Raw genomic sequence first — 21,297 nt, forward strand, 5'->3', positions numbered from 1 at the left:
ATGCTTGGCAGGCTAGCACATAGGCAGAAATCAGAGTCCATCAATCTTGTGCAACTTGGACTGTGAAGCAAAGATAAGCCAAGACCATTTTCTTCCCACCCCAGACACATTGTGTGTTGTGTAAACAGACTTCGAGGCCACGAACCAGACGTACCCTTGTCACGGTTGATGGCGGAGAGTCACGGTGTTACGATTCGCGGATAAAAGGTGTCGGTGTGAAGGTCAAAGTAACCAAGGACGTAAAACTGATTTTTGTAAAAACATTTTGAGAAGGGGACATGACCTTTAGTTCCACGTCCCTTTTTGCGGGCAAGTTTCAGTATCTTTCTTTTGGTCTTTGTGGTATGTGTGTGTGTGTGTGTTTTCATATATCTGTGTGTAAGTGCGTACATATGTGTGTCAAATGATTCTGTGTGTGTGTGCGCATGTGCTTGTACTCACATATCATAGCGTGTATAAACACACTTGGCAACGTACGTTCTAATCCCGGGACAAATGTATCAATTCATGGACAACACTCTACTTTTTCACAGACAGAAAAATTACTACTTAGACTGTCCGAGATAAAGGACACCGGAACAAAATAAGAAAAATATCTAATGACTCCCTACACTTTTTATCCTAGAAAACTACCCAGCTCAAAGAAGTTCCTATGAGTGTCACGCATCACCGAGTCTCAATCACTGACATAACAATGAGAAAACTTGAAGACGTGTGGCGAGGCACTCACTCGCAATACACTCCCCATACAACTCTTTTCATAAAAGTTGATGCCCTAATTCCTGTCAGGTGAGTCGATAGGCGTGCAGGTACGTACCTGTGGGTGCAGGCTGGTGTACACTCTCTGAATGCCATTGCCTCATTTCTACAGAAATGCAATTCACAAAACCTTGCTGGGAGCTTAGCAAGGATGGTCATCTCTAAACAATCAGCTAAAGTGAGCATTGTCACCAGCTGCAAACAATAACAACCATGATTACACTGCATCCTTATCACCGGCTCTTGTTTGTGGCCGGCCAGAACTGAACTTTCGTATATATATGATCTGTCATAACTGCAAACTGAAATGTTAGTGTTAGTATAGATATCTGTATATAAATCACTAAAGTAGGTAAAAGGTAGCATCAAACAGCACACATCTTTCACCAGATTTAGAGATGTCCACGCTCATAAAATCGTAGAAGGCAGCCAAACATGTTCACTTCACACAGTTCTATTTCATTGTAAGTTTATTTCTTTATAACCGTCATCAGAACTTCCATGGCCATAGACAAAACAGTATTTGTGCATTTGCAGCAGGATTAAAGTGTTTAATGATATCTTCCATATAGAATGTCTTAATTTGTAATATTTTTTAAAGTGTTTAGGTCTATCTTCTACAAGTATTTCTTAATTTGTGGAAAAATTTTCTCTTGCGATCCTTTTCGTTTTAGTTGCTCTAATATCATGAGCAGTAATGCACTGTTACTTCTGACAGTCTATATTTTCCTATCACATCGCATCTTTTGAAAACAGCGACTTTACTGCGACCCTGTCCTGACCATGAACATGTCTAATGTGTTTCTGTCTTTACTTCTTGTTTGAGCGGTTATTTCTGTATTATTATTTTTTCACAAATAATTGCAATTAAGAAAAAATTTAGTAGAAAGAAATCTCCGTTTATACAAACATGCAATTACATGCAGCAATTGATTCCATGTGTTAGTCCATGACTACTGTCTGCTGTTTGTAGCTATGGAGACAAACAGACCCAGTGTGAACAACCGCCATTTTTTCTGGAACACCTTATGTCGCAGTCCTGCAATCGGCGAGTCAAAGGGTCAAAGTGCAGATCCTTCCTCTGCTGACTCTGACCCTGTGGTGAGTAACGACGCTTGCTGACGTTGCTGCTCGATGACGTTGCGACGATGGCGACCATCAGCACGTTTCTTGGCGACAAGGACGTACACCAAGGCGGAGGACACAACGACAACTACGGCAAGCAGAGACCAGCCTGCAGGTCCCATAGTCAGGATCGTTCGAGCTTCTTGTTGTCCCGCAGCTTGTTCGTCTGCCAAAATATTTAATATAGTCACGATGATTGATAATTATTGATGATGATGAGGATTGATGATGATGAGGATGACGAAATATAGGTCAAGTGCGTGGATACAGCGACGAACTCAAATTTCTAACGGATTTCTGAGGTCAGGGGATGCAGCAAGTCCTAGAGTCGATACCCATGTTGTGGTTAATTCATAAGATTCTACCACCTACCGCTGAACACAGTGAACAAGCTTGTGTCGCCCTCCAAGAGTGCAGCAACCGCCGCGAACAACATTCAGTACTGCGACAGCCTCCAATATGTTACTGTATGAAAATACATATACAGTCTAAAGACACGTGATCCCACCTCTGATGACGTAGATGAATGTGCTGGCCTTTCGGGGTGGGATGACATCTCTCTTCCGGCGTTTAAATCCCTCGTCGTCGTAACCTTGACGCGACCAGTTGAAATGAGTTGAGAAGAATTTGTAAGTGGGTCTTGTTTTGGTCTTGCAGCGCTATGGGCGAGAGAAAACCAGAACCTCGCGAAATTTCTTCGTACGCCAAGCAATGAACGCATAAATGACTTGACACACGCAAGCATGCATGCAGCATAATGTCATGTATTCTGACAACTTTATAACACAACTTTATATAATAACAATAAAAAATGATCTTGCAGGAATCGTTCACTATGAACACATTTGATAAATGATGATTGAATAATAATAACGTGTATTAAGATCTTTCTATCTCTCCTCTGATACTCCCACCTTCCAAACACACACACACGAGCACACATACACACCGCACGGACTTTCACCCACTCACTAGCCTCACAAGAAATCATGCAGATGTTCTAACAAAAAGAAATTTTTAACTTGGACCTCACATCATCACACAAAGGGTCACCGGGAGTGAAGCAGAACTGGAAAGCACAGGTTATCACAATGTAGTCGTAGCCAGGAAAGGTAAATAACTGGAAGGGCTCCGACTTCACTGACTCCGTAGCATTCTGCCTCCTCAGGGGTGAGACGATAAAAGTTGAACACCTGGATATACAACACAGTTTTATTTATCTACTACACAAACAATATTTATTGATGTGTCTAAGCTTAATTTATCTAGTTTTTGTTTATGAAATTTTCCCTTATTTATTTGTCCTGTATTGCATGCTCCTCTTGTTTCATACAGAAGTCATGTTAACCTTATTTGTGAATATAATTATTTAGTCAGAAGTACTCAAGATGAAGGTGCTTACCCGCGATCATCCGTTAGCTGCTGTGTGTGCTCGCCGTCCCCGCTGCTTGCTTCACACCTGTACGGCGACACACCTTTGGCCGTCAGACCTGAAACCACAACGGCGATGACTGACAGGTTACCTGACATCCGTCAGAATGATTTACTCTCGCAGTCGTCGTCGACATCATCGTCGTCGTCGTAGTCGTTATCGATCAATAACTTGATCAGTTATTCAATCGATATTGTCTAATAAAGGAATGAATCGATGTCATGTGCCCTCCCATCCCTCCATTGTTCCTTTAAACACGGACAGCCCCACCTGCTGAGACGGACAGCGCCATCTGTAGTCGAACACCGGCGCCCAATTGAGCTTTTGACAGTGCCTCTCCTGAAAATGGGTCCGAAACTTCTAGAACGACGTCTTCCTGGGAGTCGGCCGGTTTCTCTAAATGTGGAGCTAAATGTTTCTTCTCTGTTTCGCTGCTTTCTCTGTTGATAAAAGAAGAAAAAAAAAATCAAAGAAAGAAACAAAAGGGGAAAGAAAAGTAAACTACATGGATCTGAAACTCCGAAACAGAAATCGTGACACTTCAAAAGCAAGAAATATAAACAGCAATAGCAAGTGATGTGGTCATTTGAGAATGGATTGCTCTCTTTATATTTTTATTTCTTATGAGATTGTTTTTGAGTGGCAGGGGTTCTTGTGCTTGTTTGTTTACCGGAAGATCCCTGGCCTTTGGGCTCTAGCCATGGATTCGGCCTTGTTGAAATCACACGACATGCGCACTCTGCGGTCAAGGGGAAGGAATACTCCTCTCTTTTCTTCAAGAGAAAGCAGCCACTCAAAAGAGTTGTTTCCAGTCTGAAACAGCACGGCTTCATATAAACACTTCATAAACCTTTATGACATAAGATCGAAGTGACAGACCTCATTGGCTTTCGACAGAAAATGTTGCTTTCAAGGCAGTTAGTAATAACTTAATAATTACATATGAATTACAACACTGTCTCCCTGTTCACTTTATGATAACGGATTTGTAACATTTGATTAGCATTGTAAATAAGAATATTTTATTGTTAGTAAACATTAATATTAAGTTTATTGTCATGTGTATGATTATTGCAATGTTCAATTGACGTTTAACCTATGACTAGTGCTGCTCAACATCCACCTGTGTACAGTTCATATCAAATATATGACAAACATTGATACCTTATTACCGGCGCAAGTTGATCCCATGATGTCTTCAATGCCATCAGAAAGAGAGATCTTAATGGAGTAGGTGCCATGTGTATCGTGGGGAAAAGTTGTACCGTTGCACCACGGAACTGCGTTCCCTGACTCGTCCAGCATCTGCACGTTGTCGTACGCCACACCGAAGGGGTTGATCCTGACCAGAAGGTAGCGACCGTCAGAGGCGCTGTTTGCACAGTAGTAGATGATGTCAGCTTTCCGCTTTCCTGCGCAAGACCAGCAATACACAATGACAGAAAAAGGAACAAACCAGAAATGCATAACAGCCAAGAAAAGCAAGATTGGATAGCACGGTAGTCGACAATTTTATGAAGTGGACAGCTCGTCTTGTCCAGATGTTCCTACCTCTTCTGACGTCCACACATCCTTGGTCTTCAGTCAGATTCAAGCCTTTCTTAGCGAAACAAACTATAAATTCATACAACTTTGGGTTCTCCTTTGCACGCTGTAATACTCACGTGTACAGCAGTAGGGCCCCATCCAGCCCTGCTCACAACCATACTTGCACGCTTGTCCCCCTTTGCACTCTTCCCCGTAGCAGTGACACACCTGGTCACAGTTGTCTCCAAACACACCTGCGTCGCACTCTGTAGACACAGACAGTTGAGGTATTTTCTTTGAGATCAAGGATGTCATCAAACACTAAGATACTCATATAGTCTGTATCATCAAAAGGTATCAGTGGTGTTCCCAATGTATTTTTCCTTGGTGAACGAAGAAAAATTTGCCTCGTCGCTTCAGTACGCAGCTTTTCTCTTTTCACATCAGTGGTTCAGTGATTAGCTTCACATCACGAACTTGTAGACATGTGATCACATGGTCATTACTGAACGTAAACTTTCACTGCCATAATATACGATTTATTGTCTATTCAGTAAGAGAAGAATATTTGAGAGAGCTAACACTCTTATAACAAGAAGCCTGTTGGTCGGTGCAATTCTATGAAGAATCATGAACAGAAACCTGATATTTAGCTGATTGTCTATTGTTGTCTTATGCCATATGTTAAATACGTGGTGGTTTTTTTTTCAAACTTAGAATTCCCTTTCCTAATGCCTGTGGGCAAAGAATAAGAGATTTCTTAGAATGAATTGTACAGATTCATTCCCTTTAAGAGTTATCTCCCATGCACTTTGTTTTCTCTCTTCAGTTCCTATTATGTTTTTCATATGCAGTTAATTTTGAAACTGTTTGCTTGCATTTACAACTCCAGAAAACTGTAGAAAGTTAGTAGTCAGGGTAAGAAATTTTAGGTGAAACTCCTCATATGCTCAGCAATCGCCATTACATTAAAGTTTCTAATTTGATAAATATCGTCACGCAGCCAATCACTAAAGTAAACATGATTCCGCATTATGATAATTATGTTGTAGAAGAGACATTTTGCATTGAATTCATCAATAATCTTTAGTGTGCATTTTACACATGATCGTTTAAAATAGTTCAAAGCACCATGCCAGAAAGGGTTCCCCCTACTCTACTCCTTCTAGAAGAAATAAAATGCAAAATATAAGGAAACGTATCAATACAAGACCTTTACAGTGTGTATTTACAAACGTATCTATTTATAATATATGAGGTCTGTTACAATTTAACTCATTGAATATACTCACCTTGTTCACCCTCGCAGATAAATTTTCTTTGATCTGAACATCTGCTGGTGTGCCACTTTTTGTTTTGACTTAACAAATATCCACACAATGATCCATAATAGTGGTAGTTGCTTGGGTTTCTAAACTGATAGTCGTCTGTGTGGAGGTACTGCTCCAACAAAAAACATAATGAATATTATAAGTGATGGACTTAGATATAGGAAAGGCTTAGAATTGCCTCCCGTTGATTACCAGACCACTCTCTTTTACAACACTAAAGAAAGTGATACAAGGGAAGTAATGTTGAGATAATGGACCTATCCAGAGCGTATGACACCCCGGATCTTCATCTAAGAATAGGTGAATCGGGGTCAAGTCCGGTGTCAGTCTCGGCTTTCCTTGGCTATTGCGACTAGACCACAAGTTCGTGACTAGACGGACTAGTGTTTGCCCATCTATTGGTTGTACGTATGTACCATCTGTTTGCAGACGTAAATGGATTCGAAAGAAAAAGGAAAGGTGCAAATTGTTACATTGTGTATGTCATACCAATAAAGCGAGAAATTGAGGTTTGGCATTCATACTGATTCCAAAAGGTCCATGGTGGAAAGCATGAATCGGTCTTCCCTGGATAGATCGCAGTCGATTTTTTTCGATTGACTCCTAGAGTGAGACTATTTACAGAACAACTTCTGGTTTTGCCATTTTTCCTCGAGGCTGGTGTGTGCAAAGCTTCCGGTGTAGTCACATTCATGGGTTAAGCTCGCCGAGACTAACAAGAGACTAAGCGTTGGTCTCGGCATACAGTCAGCCATCCACCTATACACATCCGTGGTGGAAAACCTTCTTTGGGAGAGTTTGTAAAGATTCGTGACGGCTACGATAGCACAAAGAGGTAACGACTGAGAGACACTTATCCAGCAAATGAAGGTCCGTGACTGCACTGATCTCAAACCTGGAGTAAATGTAACATACCCCACCTCTACAACAGCATCTTATTAAACAATGAAGATAATATATATACACACACATACACACCATTTTGGATTGGTTTATTTTGCATTTTCCTTTCTGATACATATGGTATTTATACTAGGTGTTTATCACCCCTATCATGCCGTGATCATTGTTTGCTCGCTATTACTTTCAGCTGTATGTGGCTGTCTGTCTGCCAAGACCAACGCTTAGCTTCCTGCGAAGTGATCCGCTGTTAGTCTCGGCGAGCCTAAACAAAGAATGTGAACACATCGGAAGCTTTGTAGTCTCATGCCTCGTTTTAGCAGTTAACTGGAAAAAAATCGTCTGCCAGCAGTCCAGTAATACAAGTTCGTGGTGCATACGTACGGTCAGTGGGATCAATTCATGTGTTCCCACCCAGTTAAAGCGGTTACTTGAATTCATTTTAAGACCAATCCATAAGGCGGAATCGGAGTTAGAACTCAGGAATTCTGCAAAATACAATGAAATAAATGTAATAATTAATCTCACTCAATCAGTCGATCGATCGATCAATCTCTTTACTGTTGTCTGATTAGTCAAGCTACACATTAACTGACACTTTAATTGCATTAATACACGATATCCAGTCCCATGGAAGCTATAACTTGTAGATATATATATAAATACAATCTGTCGCTGTTTGCATGCTCCTGTCGTGTTATTTTTATTTTCCTCGTGAAAAATTCCTGCCGTTAATTACGACTCGGGAAAGTAAAGATTCCAATAATATTCATTTTTTGTGAAACTTTTATGGAATAGAGGATTATTGAAAGTGGTTTTTTGTGCATGTCATTTTTATTAGTAATATACTCCTGGCATGGCGATCAGTGCATTTTGAGTTATCTTGACAAAGTATTCCAAACATGTTTATTCACGATACTTGCCTGCATGGCACTGACAACAAGAAACTTTTATTCAGCTTCGTGCATTCTAAGTCGGCTTCACTTCACCGACTCTGGAACTTCGCGTGCGCAAGTCTTTGTTTTACAACCGGAAATAAACAGAGATGAAAGGTCAGACGATACTACTCCTGGTCGAACTAAAAATAGCTTGAAATTAAGGATAATGGATAAGTGATACCACCAAAGTCACTTCAAGTGCTTCTGCGAGGAAAAGAGTGTTGAGGGAACCCATGAAAAAAAAAAAGCTGAAAGGCAAATGTTTTGTAAAGAAAATGAGTTATTTTTTATTTTGAGTAAATGAATGAATTGCATGTTTTTATGGCTTACAAAACCGACAAATTTTTACACCGATCGGAATACCAATGTTTGAAACACGCACATGACAAAATCAAGATCTGCAACAAACATTGGTGAGCGATAGATAAGTACACAAATTTAAAAACGATAATGGCACACAACGCATGCTGGGAGTTTTTTTTTAAAGAGAGAGAAGATTTCTGTTTTCAGAACATTCTATAAATATATATTTATATTTGGTGAATAATTTGTGTACATTACTCTAAATAAGGAATGAATCTATCCTCTGCTGGTGTAGTATTAATTAGGAAGAGAGTTTCGGCAAGTTTATGCTTCTAACAAAGCTGAGTATCAGTTTTACAGTTTACTGTCTTTACTTACTCTCGACAGCTTGTTGGCGTTTTGCAGAGCGAATGTGAAGCAGGTGGCCGCCCAGTTTGGAGCAGACGGCGTTGGCGTTGTCAAAGTTAACCTCTAGGTTCATCAGTTGCAAGCAGGGAGAACCATCGCTGTCGGCGATGAAAGTCCAGTCATCTGGACAGGATCCCCGCCGTGACACTGCCACGTCATCACACACGTGAGCCTCGTTCCCTGAACATCAGCATTTACATCAGTTCTCCTTTCTGACATAATGCAATCAAACATGCCATCACACGCACACATTGAATACAAAACTGATAACATGTCATGGTTAGGGTTAGCCACTGGATAGCACAGCACATTTAGAAAATACAACCCTATTCGCTAGAGAAAATATCAAAGAAAAAGCCTTTCCAACAAAGAATCAAAGATTGCGTGTACTTTACTTCGCTTATGCTTAAAGATTTCTCAACAATAATATTAGTATACAGAGAAGATTACAATCTCTCTCTTCAGAAACCTCAGGAGGACTGTCTAGGGTGTCATGATAGCGACATGGTAGAACTGAATACCCTTTTCCAAATCCTGTCTGATCCTCTGATTTTATATAGTATTTTATATAGTTGATTCATCTAATCTCATTGAAAATTGATGAGTAGAATTCGCTCATCACTCTGAGTAATGGCATCCGTCTACAAATATCAGTAAAGTGCCTGTAACGTTTCCGATGAATGATGAGATTTATTGCTTTTACCATTGCCTGTTATTCTATTATATTTTATTTTATTTTTGTATTATTCTGTCCTTGCGTATTTTAAATGTATAGAGTGTACTGAAATAAGCTTCATCTATCATAAGCTTCTGCAATGCATCTTCTTCTAAATCGCGTCTATTTGATTGCACTCTACACTTATTTTTGTCGAGGTATTCATCGTAAGTTTTACACAAATCCACATATTGGGATAGATATAGATAGATTACCTGGTATTGTGAAAGTTCTTGTCATGAGGTATGGCCTGGTAGGGTAGAATGCACCAGCAGCACAGTCTTTCACAATGACCGACGCAAAGAGGAAAATAAATTTCCTTAACGTCATTTTCCTTCCTGAGAAACGATCGTCTTTGAATCAAGTCCAAGCAGCATATGCCTCAACAGGATTGTTTGATGTTGAAAATTGAAGCTTGTTCAGCAGCTTGCTCGTACACTTGTAGCCTCGCTTTGGTGAAACACTCTGCTCACGAAAAGCAGCTACAAATGTTCTCAACTGAACTCTAACCTGATCAGATGTCACTCCCTCCCCTTGTCGAATGTCGGCGATTACTATGCAGTCTGGGGCTGTGACTTCCGTTGGGGGAGCGCGCTTGTCTTTGTGTAACCCCCTTCCTTCTCTTGACCCCCTAACCCTGACCCCCGGCCCTTGCCGTCACGCGTCCCCTGCTCGCTATGGGACGCCGAGAGGAATTTTCTTTCTATAGCTATACAAAGCCTTTTATACTCAAAGAATTCATTCTATTGCTATACAATTCATTCTATAAGTATATAATGCATTCTATATTTATAAGATTCAACTGTATAAGTATAGAATGCAATATATAGTTATACATTTAATTTATTAGATTGCATTCTAGCTAGAGAAAAAAAACTCTAAAATACAAAGTATTTCATTTATATTATGCTCAGAAGTTGCTATCTAATTCATTTTAAATATACAATTCCATTCTGTAGCTACAGAATGCATTCTAGCTACACATTTCAATTGTATACTTATAGACTGAAATGTATACGGAACAAGGCTGGCTCATTTGCATATGGGGCAAGGTCAAAGATCAAACAATCGGTGCCCTCGAGACTAGTCTTACACTCTTGTGTGTATTTACGGCCTAGATAGTTACGGAGAGTCAGTTGTTATAAAGTTGTGAACTTATTTTGATCCGAACAATCATGACATGCATTTAAAAGAATATCACCGTCATTAAACTAAACCGACAGAGAAACTTTTATAGATTACAAACACTTAATTCAATGGGCCCCGATCTTCTTTTTAGGACCGGATGACACCCTCCCTCCCGTTCACCTTTCTCCCCCCTTTTTTTCACCTTTCTGTTCCCACGTGCCCAGTCTCAGGCGCGTTTGTTTTTTTTTTGTTTTTTTTTTTGTTTTGCTGCTTCTGGACAGTCGTGCTCCAGCAACGGGCAGTAGGGGACGGTGTCAGACCCTGGAGACCTTTTTGTTGATCCACCGGTCGACTTGTCACGAGACGTTTGGAAGAGAGGGCGCTCCTTTTTTTTTTTCTTCAGGTGGAAGGGGGGGGAGTCCGCATTTATATAGTTTGTAGGGCCCTGATCTGCGAGCGTTTTCTGTTAGGGACTATTTGTGTTTTAAGATATTTTATTATTACTATTTTGTGTGTGCAGAAAATTTGTTGTTTTGCACCGTTCATTTTGTTTTTGTTGGTGTTGTGTGGTCTGCGATCAGCTGAGGTTCTACTGGAATGTCGTGCGGCGTGTCTGGCCGACAGAGTGGTTGTGTGTTTGTGCGGCTGTTTGAGCGGTTGCGGTTATGCGACACCCGTCATACGCTACCCTTGATAGGTGCAGACGACAGTAGTAGCAATAACAAGTGATCCGTGTGGAGGCGAACCCATTGTACTTTGTATGAAAGATTTCCACGGAACCGACACTTACCCGCACAGCAAACAATCACAAAAACCAGCAAACACTTGACACCGCAGCAAACATGAACGATGTGTATGGGAAAAATGAAGACTAGAGCAGTGTAAACTTTATCCTGAAACAACATTGAGTAAGTTGTCCGGTATCGGTATGCAGTGTATAGTATATAGTGAATATAGACACTAAATTGGATGAAGAACTCCCGCGCTGGGTAAACAGATGACAGCCGAGACATGGCGACATCTGTCTTGCGACTGTCAAATGGTCCTTGTAGCTAGCACCATGCTCTACAGTAAACAGTGATTCCTGGGATAATTTTGTATTCTTTAACTTTTTGTTGTATTCTCAGCGTTATTGTTTGTTTTGTGTGTGTGTGTATGGTGGGGAGGTGAGGGATGAATGGTTGCGTATGTGTCTATTGGGTTATTGATACAATTAAAATAAACTTAATTTGTAAAATTGATCGGTCGACTAATTGAGAAAGCCTCATTTACGACAGCCACGACTTCAACACCAGAGACTCAGACTAAACATAGAGAGACAAAGTTTCGCAATAAACCTGTGGTACCAGAACAGTTTATCGTGGTTCTCAGTGAAGAATTAGTCACATGACAGGAAATTTTCACGTGACCAGATTCTGTAATCGTTCAGAAATATTATCCTGAATAACACACCTGTATACCAACACACGCTTACAATCCCGTTCACACACACGCACACACAAGCGAATACTTATAAAGCACACGTAAAATGAAATTGGCCGTAACAATACAGAGGTACTTAGATATAAATTATAAAAACAGACAAGCGTGCAGAAGGTCTTGTTCCCATAACTTTTAACTCATACTTTAAATGTTTTCCATTCTCATAACTTTTTAACATGGAGAGTTTTCATTTTGGTCTGAACTTAATTTCTCAATCTCAAGCTGTTTTTTTTTTTAAATGCTTAAGTGTATATTCTATATATATATAGTGTTTCTTAACTTGTGACTGATAACAACCAAAAATATTAATGTCCTTTTGTGGAAAGCTGTCACTAAATTCGGCAAAAGGTAGCATCAAGCAGCACAGAGCTTGCACCGGACTTAGAGATGTTCATGCTCAAAATCCTAGATGATAGTCAAACATTCTTACTTCACACAGTGCTATCTCATTGCAAGTTTATTTCTTTATAACCATCATCAGAACTTCCATGGCCAGAGACAAAATAGTATTTGGGCATTAGCAGCAGGATTAAAGTGTTTAATGATATCTTCCATATAGAATGTCTTAATTTGTGATATTTTTTAATTGTTTAGGTCTATCTTCTGTAAATATTTCTTAATTTTTGGAAATGTTTTCTCTTGCGATCCTTTTCGTGTTTTGGTTGCTCTAATATCACTGCGCTGTTACTACTGACAGTCTATATTTTCCTATCACATCACATCTTTTGAAAACAGCGACTTTACTGTGATCTGTCCTGACCATAAGCATGTCTAATGTGTTTCTGTCTTTACTTCTTGTTTGAGCGGTTATTTCTGTATTATTATTTTTTCACAAATAATTGCAATTAAGAAAAAAATTAGTAAAAGGAAATCTCCGTTTATGCAAACATGAAATTACATGCAGCAGTTACTTCGATGTGTTAGTCCTTGACGACTGTCTGCTGTTTGTAGCTATGGAAACAAACAGACCCAGTGTGAACGACCGCCACTTTTTCTGGAACACCCTATGTCGCAGTCCTGCAATCCGCGAGTCAAAGGGTCAAAGGGTCACAGTGCAGACCCTTCCTCTGCTGACTCTGACCCTGTGGTGAGTAACGACGCTTGCTGACGTTGTTGCTCGCGACGATGGCGACCATCAGCACGTTTCTTGGCGACAAGGACGTACACCAAGGCGGAGGACACAACGACAACTACGGCAAGCAGAGACCAGCCCACAGGTCCCATGGTCAAGATCGTTCGAGCTTCTTGTTGTCCCGCAGCTTGTTCGTCTGCCAAAATATTTAATATAGTCACGATTATTGATAATTATTGATGATGATGACAAATGATTGATGATGATGATAAGGATGACGAAACATAAATCAAATGCGTGGATACAGCGACAAACTCAAATTTCTGAAGGATTTCTGAGGTCACGCGGTGCAACAAGTCGCAGAGTCGATACCCATGTTGTGGCTAATTCATAAGATTCTAGCACCTACCGCTGAACACAGTCAACAAGAAATTTTGTGTCGCCCTCAAAGAGGCCCCCGAGTGCAGCAACAGCCGCGAACAACATTCAGTACGGCGACAGCCTCCAATACTGTTACTGTATGAAAATACATATACAGTCTAAAGACACGTGATCCCACCTCTGATGACGTAGATGAATGTGCTGGCTGTTCGGGGTGGGATGACATCTCTCTTCCGGCGTTTAAATGCCTCGCCTTCGGAAACTTCATATGACCGGTCGTAACTAGTTGAGAAGTATTTGTAAGTGGGTTTTGTTTTGGTCTTGCAGCGCTATGGGCGAGAGAAAACCAGAACATTGTAAAGAAATTTCTTCGTACACCAAGCCACGAAGTGACACACGAACGCATAAATAACTTGACACTCGCAAGCATGCATGCAGCATAATGTCATGTATTCTGACAACTTTATAACACCACTTGATATAATAACAATAAAAATGATCTTGCAGTAATCGTTCACTATGAACACATTTGATAAATGATGATTGACTAATATTAACTTGTATTAAGATCTCTCTATCTCTCCTCTGATACTCCCACCTTCCAAACACACACACACGAGCACACATAAACACCGCACGGACTTTCACCCACTCCCTAGCCTCACTTGAAATCATGGAACAAAAAAAATAAAATTCTTAATTTGGACCTCACATCATCACACAAAGGGTCACCGGGAGTGAAGCAGAACTGGAAAGCACAGGTTATCACAATGTAGTCGTAGCCAGGAAAGGTAAATAACTGGAAAGGCTCCGACTTCACTGACTCCGTAGCATTCTGACTCCTCAGGGGCGAGACGATAAAAGTTGAACACCTGGATATACAACACAGTTTTATTTATCTAGTCAGGGCTTCTGCTTACGCAAAAAATTGCGTACAGTACGCATTAAAAGTTTGGAGGACCCCTTCAATTTTCGTCGATGGTGTCCCATTCAAAGTTGGGCAAAGAACAGGGACCCCTTAAAAATCTGAAGAAGGGGTCCCTGGGACCCCAAAGAATTTAGCCTTAGCAGAAGCCCTGTCTAGTACACAAACAGTATTTATTTATGTGTCTAAGCTTAATTTATCTAGTTTTTGTTTATGAAATTTTCCCTTATTTATTTGTCCTGTATTGCATGCTCCTCTTGGTTCATACAGAAGTCATGTTCACCTTATTTGTGAATATAATTATTTAGTCAGAAGTACTCAAGATCAAGGTGCTTACCCGCGATCATCCGTTAGCTGCTGTGTGTGCTCGCCGTCCCTGCTGCTTGCTTCACACCTGTACGGCGACACACCTTTGGCCGTCAGACCTGAAACGACAACGGCGATGACTGACAGGTTACCTAGCGTCCGTTAAAATCATTTACTCTCGTAGTCGTCGTCGACATCATCATCATCGTCGTAGTCGTTATCGATCAATAACTTGATCATTTATTCAATCGAAATTGTCTAATAACGAAATCAATCGATGTCATGTGCCCTCCCATCCCTCCATTGTTCCTTAAACACGGACAGCCCCACCTGCTGAGACGGACAGCGCCATCTGCAGTCGAACACCGGCGCCCAATTGAGCTTTTGACAGTGCTTCTCCTGAAAATGGGTCCGAAACTTCTAGAACGACGTCTTCCTGGGAGTCGGCCTGTTTCTCTACAAGTGGAATCAAATGTTTCTTCTCTGTTTCGCTGCTTTCTCTGTTTATAAAAGAAGAAAAATTCAAGGAAAGAAACAAAAAGGGAAAGAAAAGCAAAGTACGTGGATCTGAAACTACGAAACAGAAATCGTGAGTCTTCAAAAGCAAGAAATATAAACAGTAACAAAAAGTGATGTGGTCATTTGGGAATGGATTGCTATCTTTATATTTGTATTTCTGATGAGATTGTTTTTGAGTGGCAGGGGTTCCTGTGCTTGTTTGTTTACCGGAAGATCCCTGGCCTTTGGGCTCTAGTCATGGATTCGGCCTTGTTGAAATCACACGACATGCGCACTCTGCGGTCAAGGGGAAGGAATACTCCTCTCTTTTCTTCAAGAGAAAGCAGCCACTCAAAGGAATTGTTTCCAGTCTGAAACAGCATGGCTTCAGTTCACAGCATATAAACACTTCATAAACCTTTATAACATAAGATTGAAATCACAGACCACGTTGGCTTTCGACAGAAAATGTTGCTTTCAAGGCAGTTAGTAATAACTTTATCATTACATACGAATTACATTCACTCTATGATAATGGATTTGTAACATTTGATCAGCATTGTAAATACGAATATTTTATTGTTTGTAAACATTACTATTAAGTTTATTGTCATGTGTATGATTATTGCAATGTTCAATTGACGTTTAACCTATGACTAGTGCTGCTCAATATCCATCGGCATACTGTTCATATCAAATACATGACAAACATTGATACCTTATTACCGGCGCAGGTTGATCCCATGATGTCTTCAATGCCATCAGAAAGAGACATCTTAAGGGAGTAGGTGCCATCTGTATCGCGGGAAAAACTTGTACCGTTGCACCACGGAACTGCGTTCCCTGACTCGTCCAGCATCTGCACGTTGTCGTACGCCACACCGAAGGGGTTGATCCTGACCAGAATGTTGCGACCCTCAGAGGCGCTGTTTGCACAGTAGTAGATGATGTCAGCTTTCCGCTTTCCTGCGCAAGACCAGCAATACACAATGAAAGAAAAAGGAAAAAACCAGAAATGACAAACAGCCAAAAAAAGCAAGCTTGGATAGCACAATAGTCGTCGACAACTTTATGAAGTGGACAACTCGTCTTGTCCAGATGTTCCTACCACTTTTGACGTCCACACATCCTTGGTCTTCAGCCATAAATTCAATGTACATCTTTGGGTTCTACTTATTTTCCACTATGGGGGTTTGTACCCTGTAATACTCACGTGTACAGCAGTAGGGCCCCATCCAGCCCTGCTCACAACCATACTTGCACGCTTGTCCCCCTTTGCACTCTTCCCCGTAGCAGTGACACACCTGGTCACAGTTGTCTCCAAACACACCTGCTCCACACTCTGTAGACACAGACAGTTGAGGTATTTTCTTTAAGATCAAGGATGTCATCAAACACTAAGATACTCATATAGTCTGTGTCATCAAAAGGTAACAGTGGTGTTCCTAAGGTTTCTTCCTTAGTGAACGAAGAAAACTTTTGCCTCGTCTCTTCAGCACGCATCCTTTCCCTTTTGACATCAGTGGTTCAGTGATTAGTTTCAGTTCACGAACTTGTAGACATGTGATCACATGGTCATTACTGAACATAAACTTTCACTGCCATAATATACGATTTATTGTCTATTCAGTAAGAGAAGAATAATTGAGTGAGCTAACGCTCTTTCTTATAACAAGAAGTCTGTTTGTCCGTACAATTCTATGAAGAATCATTAACGGAAACCATTTTAGCTGATTGTTGTTGTCTTATGGCATATGTTAAATATGACTTTCCGTGGTGTGTTTTTTTCAAACCTAGAAGTCCCTTTCCTAATGACTGTGGGCAAAGAATAAGAGATTTCTTAGAATTAATTGTACAGATTCTTTGTTTTCTCTCTTTAGTTCCTATTATGTTTTTCATATGCAGCTAATTTTGAAACTGTTTGCTTGTATTTACAACTCCCGAAAACTGTATTAAGTTAGTGGTCAGGGTAAGAAATTTTAGGTGAAACTCATCATATGCTCATCAATCCCCATTACATTAAAGTTTTTAATTTGATAAATATCGTCACGCAGCCAATCACTAAAGTAAACATGATTCCGCATTATAATAGTTATGTTGTAGAAGAGACATTTTGCATTGAATTCATCAATAGTTTTGAGTGTGCATTTTACACATGATCGTTTAAAATGGTTCAAAGTCCCATGCCAGAAGGGGTTCCCCCACTCTACTCCTTCTAGAAGAAATAAAATGCAAAATATAAGGAGACGTATCAATACAAGACCTTTACCGTGTGTATTTGCAAATATATGTATGTACTATATAACATTTTTGTTACAATTTAACTCATTGAATATACTCACCTTTCTCACCCTCGCAGATAAATTTTCTGTGATCTGAACAGCTGCTGGTGTCCCACTTTTTGTTTTGACTTAACAAATATCCACACAATGATCCATAATAGTGGTAGTAGCTTGGGTTTCTAAACTGATAGTCGTCTGAGTGGAGGTACTGCTCCAACAAAAAACATAATGAATATTATAAGTGATGGACTTAGATAAGGAAAGGCTTAGAATTGCCTCCCGTGGATACCCAGACCACTCTCTTTTACAACACTAAAGCAAGTGAAACAAGGGAAGTAATGTTGAGATAATGGACCTATCCAGAGCGTATGACACCATGGATCTTAATCTATGAATAGGTGAATCGGGGTCAAGGCCACTGTCAGTCTCGGCTTTCCTTGGCTGTTGCGACTGGACCACAAGTTCGTGACTAGATAGACTAGTGTTTCCCGTCCGTTGGTTGGTAAGATCCAAGCACACGCACGCACCATCTGTTTGCAGACGTGAATGGATTCGAAAGAAAAAGGAAAGGTGCAAATTGTTAAATTGTTGGATGTCATACCAATAAAGCGAGAAGTTGAGGTTTGGCATTCATACTGATTCCAAAATGTCCATGGTTGAAAGCATGAATCGGTCTTCCCTGGATAGATCGCACTCGATTTTTTTCGATTGACTCCTAGAGCGAGACTATTTACAAGAACAACTTTTCTGGTTTTTGCCATTTTTCCTGGAGGCTGGTGTGTGCAAAGTTTCCGGTGTAGTCACATTCATGGGTTAAGCTCGCAGAGACTAACAAGAGACTAAGCCTTGGTCTCGGCATACAGTCAGCCATCCACCTATACACATCCGTGGTGGAAAACCTTCTTTGTGAGAGTTTGTGAAGATTCGTGATGGCTACGATACTACAAAGAGGTAACAAATGAGAGACACTTATCCAGCAAATGAAGGTCCGTGACTGCACTGATCTCAAACCTGGAGTAAATGTAACATACCCCACCTCTACAACAGCATCTTATTAAACAATGAAGATAATATATATATACACACATACACACCATTTTGGATTGGTTTATTTTGCATTTTCCTTTCTAATACATATTTAATGTATATGGCTCAGTTTAAACGTGCGATGGTGGTCGTGCCTTTACTCTGCATGTTGATCATTTAAAGGGTAGTTTTAGTAGTCTTGGGATGGTGAACCTTAGCAGAGATGATTTTATTGTATTTATGCTAGGTGTTTATCACCCCCTACCATGCCGTGATCATTTTTTCCTCACTTTTACTTTCAGCTGTATGTGTCTGTCTGCCAAGACCAACGCTTAGCTTCCTGCTAAGTGATCCGCTGTTAGTCTCGGCGAGCCTAAACAAAGAATGTGAATTCATCGGAAGCTTTGTCGTCTGTTCTTAACTGCAAAAAATCGTCTGCCAGTCCAGTAATACAAGTTCGTGGTGCATACGTACGGTCAGTGGGATCAATTCATTTGTTCCCACCCAGTTGAAGCCGGTACTTGAATTCATCCTAAGACCAATCCATAAGGCGGAAACGGAGTAAGAACTCAGGAATTCTGCAAAATACAATGAAATCAATGTAATAATTAATCTCACTCAATCAGTCGATCGATCGATCAATCTCTTTACTGTTGTCTTATTAGTCAAGCTACACATTAACTGACACTTTAATTGCATTAATACATGATATTCAGTCCCATGGAAGCTATAACTTGTAGATAAACATAAATACAATCTGTTGATGTTTGCATGCTCCTGTCGTGTTATTTAATTTTCCTCGTGAAAAATTCCTGCCATTAACTACGACTCGGGAAAGTGAAGATTTCAATAATATCTTTTTTTTAACTTTTATGGAATAGAGGATTATTGAAAATGTTTGGGTTTTTTGTGCATGTCATTTTTATTAGTGATTTACTAATGAAAAAAAATGAATAAATCTATCCTCTGCTGGTGTAGTATTAATTAGGAAGAGAGTTTCAGCAAGTTTATGCTTCTAACAAAACTGTCAGTTTACAGTTTACAGTCTACTGTCTTTACTTACTCTCGACAGCTTCTTGGCGTTTTGCAGAGCGAATGTGAAGCAGGTGGCCGCCCAGTTTGGAGCAGACGCCGTTGGCGTTATCAAAGTTAAGCTGTAATGTCATCAGTTGCAAGCAGGGAGAGCCATCGCTGTCTGCGATGAAAGTCCAGTCGTTTGGACAGGATCCCCGCCGTGACACTGCCACGTCATCACACACGTGAGCCTCGTTCCCTGAACATCAGCATTTACATCAGTTCTCTTTCCTGACATAATGCAATCAAACATGCCATCACACCACACATTGAATACAAAACTGATAACATGTCATGGTTAGGGCTAGCCACTGGATAGCACAGCACATTTAGAAAATACAACCCTATTCGCTAGCGAAAATATATAAGAAAAAGCCCTTCCAACAAAGAATCACAGATTGCATGCACCTTACTTCGCTTATGCTTAAAGATTTCTCAACAATGGTATTTCTATACAGAGAATATTACAATCTCTCTCTCCAGGCAACTCTGGAGGACAGTCTAGGGCAGGGGTGGGCAATTAATTTTCCCAAGGGGCCGCATGAGAAATTGGGATGGTTTTAGAGGGCTGGACTAATATAGTTAACTCAGTTTTACCCAATACTGTATATATATCGTATATGTACTGGCGGGCGGACCGGTCAGAGACAGGCGGCCCGCGGGCCGGCCTTTGCCCAGGTCTGGTCTAGGGTGTCATGATAGCGACATGGTAGAACTGAATAGCCTTTTCCAAATCCTGTCGAATCCTCTTATTTTATATAATATCTTTAGTTCATTCATCTGATCTCATTGAAAATTGATGAGTAGAATTCGCTCATCACTGTGAGTAATGGCATCCGTCTACAAATATCAGTAAAGTGCCTGTAACGTTTCCTGTAAATGATGAGATTTATTGCTTTTACCATTGTCTGTTATTATATTATAATATTGTATTTTATTGTTGTATTATTCTGTCCTTGCGTATTTTAAATATACAGAGTGTACTGAAATAAGCTTCAGCTATCATAAGCTTCTGCAATCCATCTTCTTCTGAATCGCGTCTATTTGATTTCACTCTACACTTATTTTTGTCGAGGTATTCATCGTAAGTTTTACACAAATGCACATATTGGAATAGATAGATAGATTACCTGGTATTGAGAAAATTCTTGTAGAGTAGAGTGCACCAGCAGCACAGTCTTTCACAATGACCAATGCAAAGAGGAAAATAAATTTCCTTAACGTCATTTTCCTTCCAGAGAAACGATCGTCTTTGAATCAAGTCCAAGCAGCATATGCTTCAACAGGATTTTATAGACTGCAGCTCGATGTTGGAAATTGAAGCTTGTAGCCTCGCTTTGGTGAATCACTCTGCTCACGATAAGCAGCTACTAATGTTGTCAATTGAACTCTAACCTCATCAGATGTCACTCCATCCCATTGTCGAATGTCGGCGATTACTATGCATTGTGGGGCTGTGACTTCCGTACCTGGCTGGCCTGTCGTTGGGTGAGTGCTCTTGTCTTTGTGTTACCCTTCCGTCTCTTGACCCCCTAACCCTGACCCCCGGCCCTTGCCTTCAGGCGTCCCCTGCTCGCTATATGGGACGCCGAGAGGAATTTTCTTTGTATAACTATACAAAGCCTTTTATACTCATAGAATTCATTATATAAGTATACAATGCATTCTCTATTTATAAGATTCAA

At 40.4% G+C, this 21,297-nt stretch overlaps 2 protein-coding genes across 2 annotated transcripts; both read right to left on the reverse strand.

Annotated features, from left to right (window-relative positions):
* Positions 1 to 1,211: 1,211 nt before the first annotated feature.
* Positions 1,212 to 10,008, reverse strand: LOC112574242. The gene is made up of 12 exons (XM_025255166.1): positions 9,654 to 10,008; positions 8,694 to 8,903; positions 7,459 to 7,562; positions 6,136 to 6,283; positions 4,981 to 5,109; positions 4,481 to 4,728; positions 3,987 to 4,129; positions 3,587 to 3,756; positions 3,287 to 3,374; positions 2,918 to 3,077; positions 2,393 to 2,543; positions 1,212 to 2,050 (listed from the first exon to the last, which is right to left on the reverse strand). Exons 1-12 carry the CDS (start codon positions 9,766 to 9,768, stop codon positions 1,821 to 1,823), a joined length of 1,896 nt encoding a protein of 631 aa, XP_025110951.1. The 5' UTR covers positions 9,769 to 10,008; the 3' UTR covers positions 1,212 to 1,820.
* A 2,484-nt stretch (positions 10,009 to 12,492) lies between these two features.
* Positions 12,493 to 21,044, reverse strand: LOC112574243. Its single transcript, XM_025255168.1, has 12 exons — positions 20,743 to 21,044; positions 19,602 to 19,811; positions 19,013 to 19,116; positions 17,573 to 17,720; positions 16,444 to 16,572; positions 15,949 to 16,196; positions 15,459 to 15,601; positions 15,063 to 15,232; positions 14,764 to 14,851; positions 14,214 to 14,373; positions 13,680 to 13,830; positions 12,493 to 13,316 (listed from the first exon to the last, which is right to left on the reverse strand). Exons 1-12 carry the CDS (start codon positions 20,837 to 20,839, stop codon positions 13,096 to 13,098), a joined length of 1,869 nt encoding a protein of 622 aa, XP_025110953.1. The 5' UTR covers positions 20,840 to 21,044; the 3' UTR covers positions 12,493 to 13,095.
* Between the last annotated feature and the right edge of the window lie 253 nt (positions 21,045 to 21,297).

Source organism: Pomacea canaliculata, linkage group LG10 (assembly GCF_003073045.1).
Source record: "Pomacea canaliculata isolate SZHN2017 linkage group LG10, ASM307304v1, whole genome shotgun sequence".
NCBI classification, from domain to species: domain Eukaryota; kingdom Metazoa; phylum Mollusca; class Gastropoda; order Architaenioglossa; family Ampullariidae; genus Pomacea; species Pomacea canaliculata.

Bases quoted from the DNA above. Each gene is read 5' to 3' on its own strand.
- LOC112574242 (XM_025255166.1), bottom strand. From the start codon at position 9,768: ATGACGTTAAGGAAATTTATTTTCCTCTTTGCGTCGGTCATTGTGAAA. The intron at 4,130-4,480 runs GTATCAATGTTT...GTGCTGTTTCAG, and splicing joins CAACTTGCGCCGGTAATAAG to ACTGGAAACAACTCTTTTGA. The intron at 3,375-3,586 runs GTGGGGCTGTCC...TTGTGGTTTCAG, and splicing joins GGCGCTGTCCGTCTCAGCAG to GTCTGACGGCCAAAGGTGTG.
- LOC112574243 (XM_025255168.1), bottom strand. From the start codon at position 20,839: ATGACGTTAAGGAAATTTATTTTCCTCTTTGCATTGGTCATTGTGAAA. The intron at 19,812-20,742 runs GTAATCTATCTA...GCTGATGTTCAG, and splicing joins AAGAATTTTCTCAATACCAG to GGAACGAGGCTCACGTGTGT. The intron at 16,573-17,572 runs GTGAGTATATTC...CTGTGTCTACAG, and splicing joins TATCTGCGAGGGTGAGAAAG to AGTGTGGAGCAGGTGTGTTT.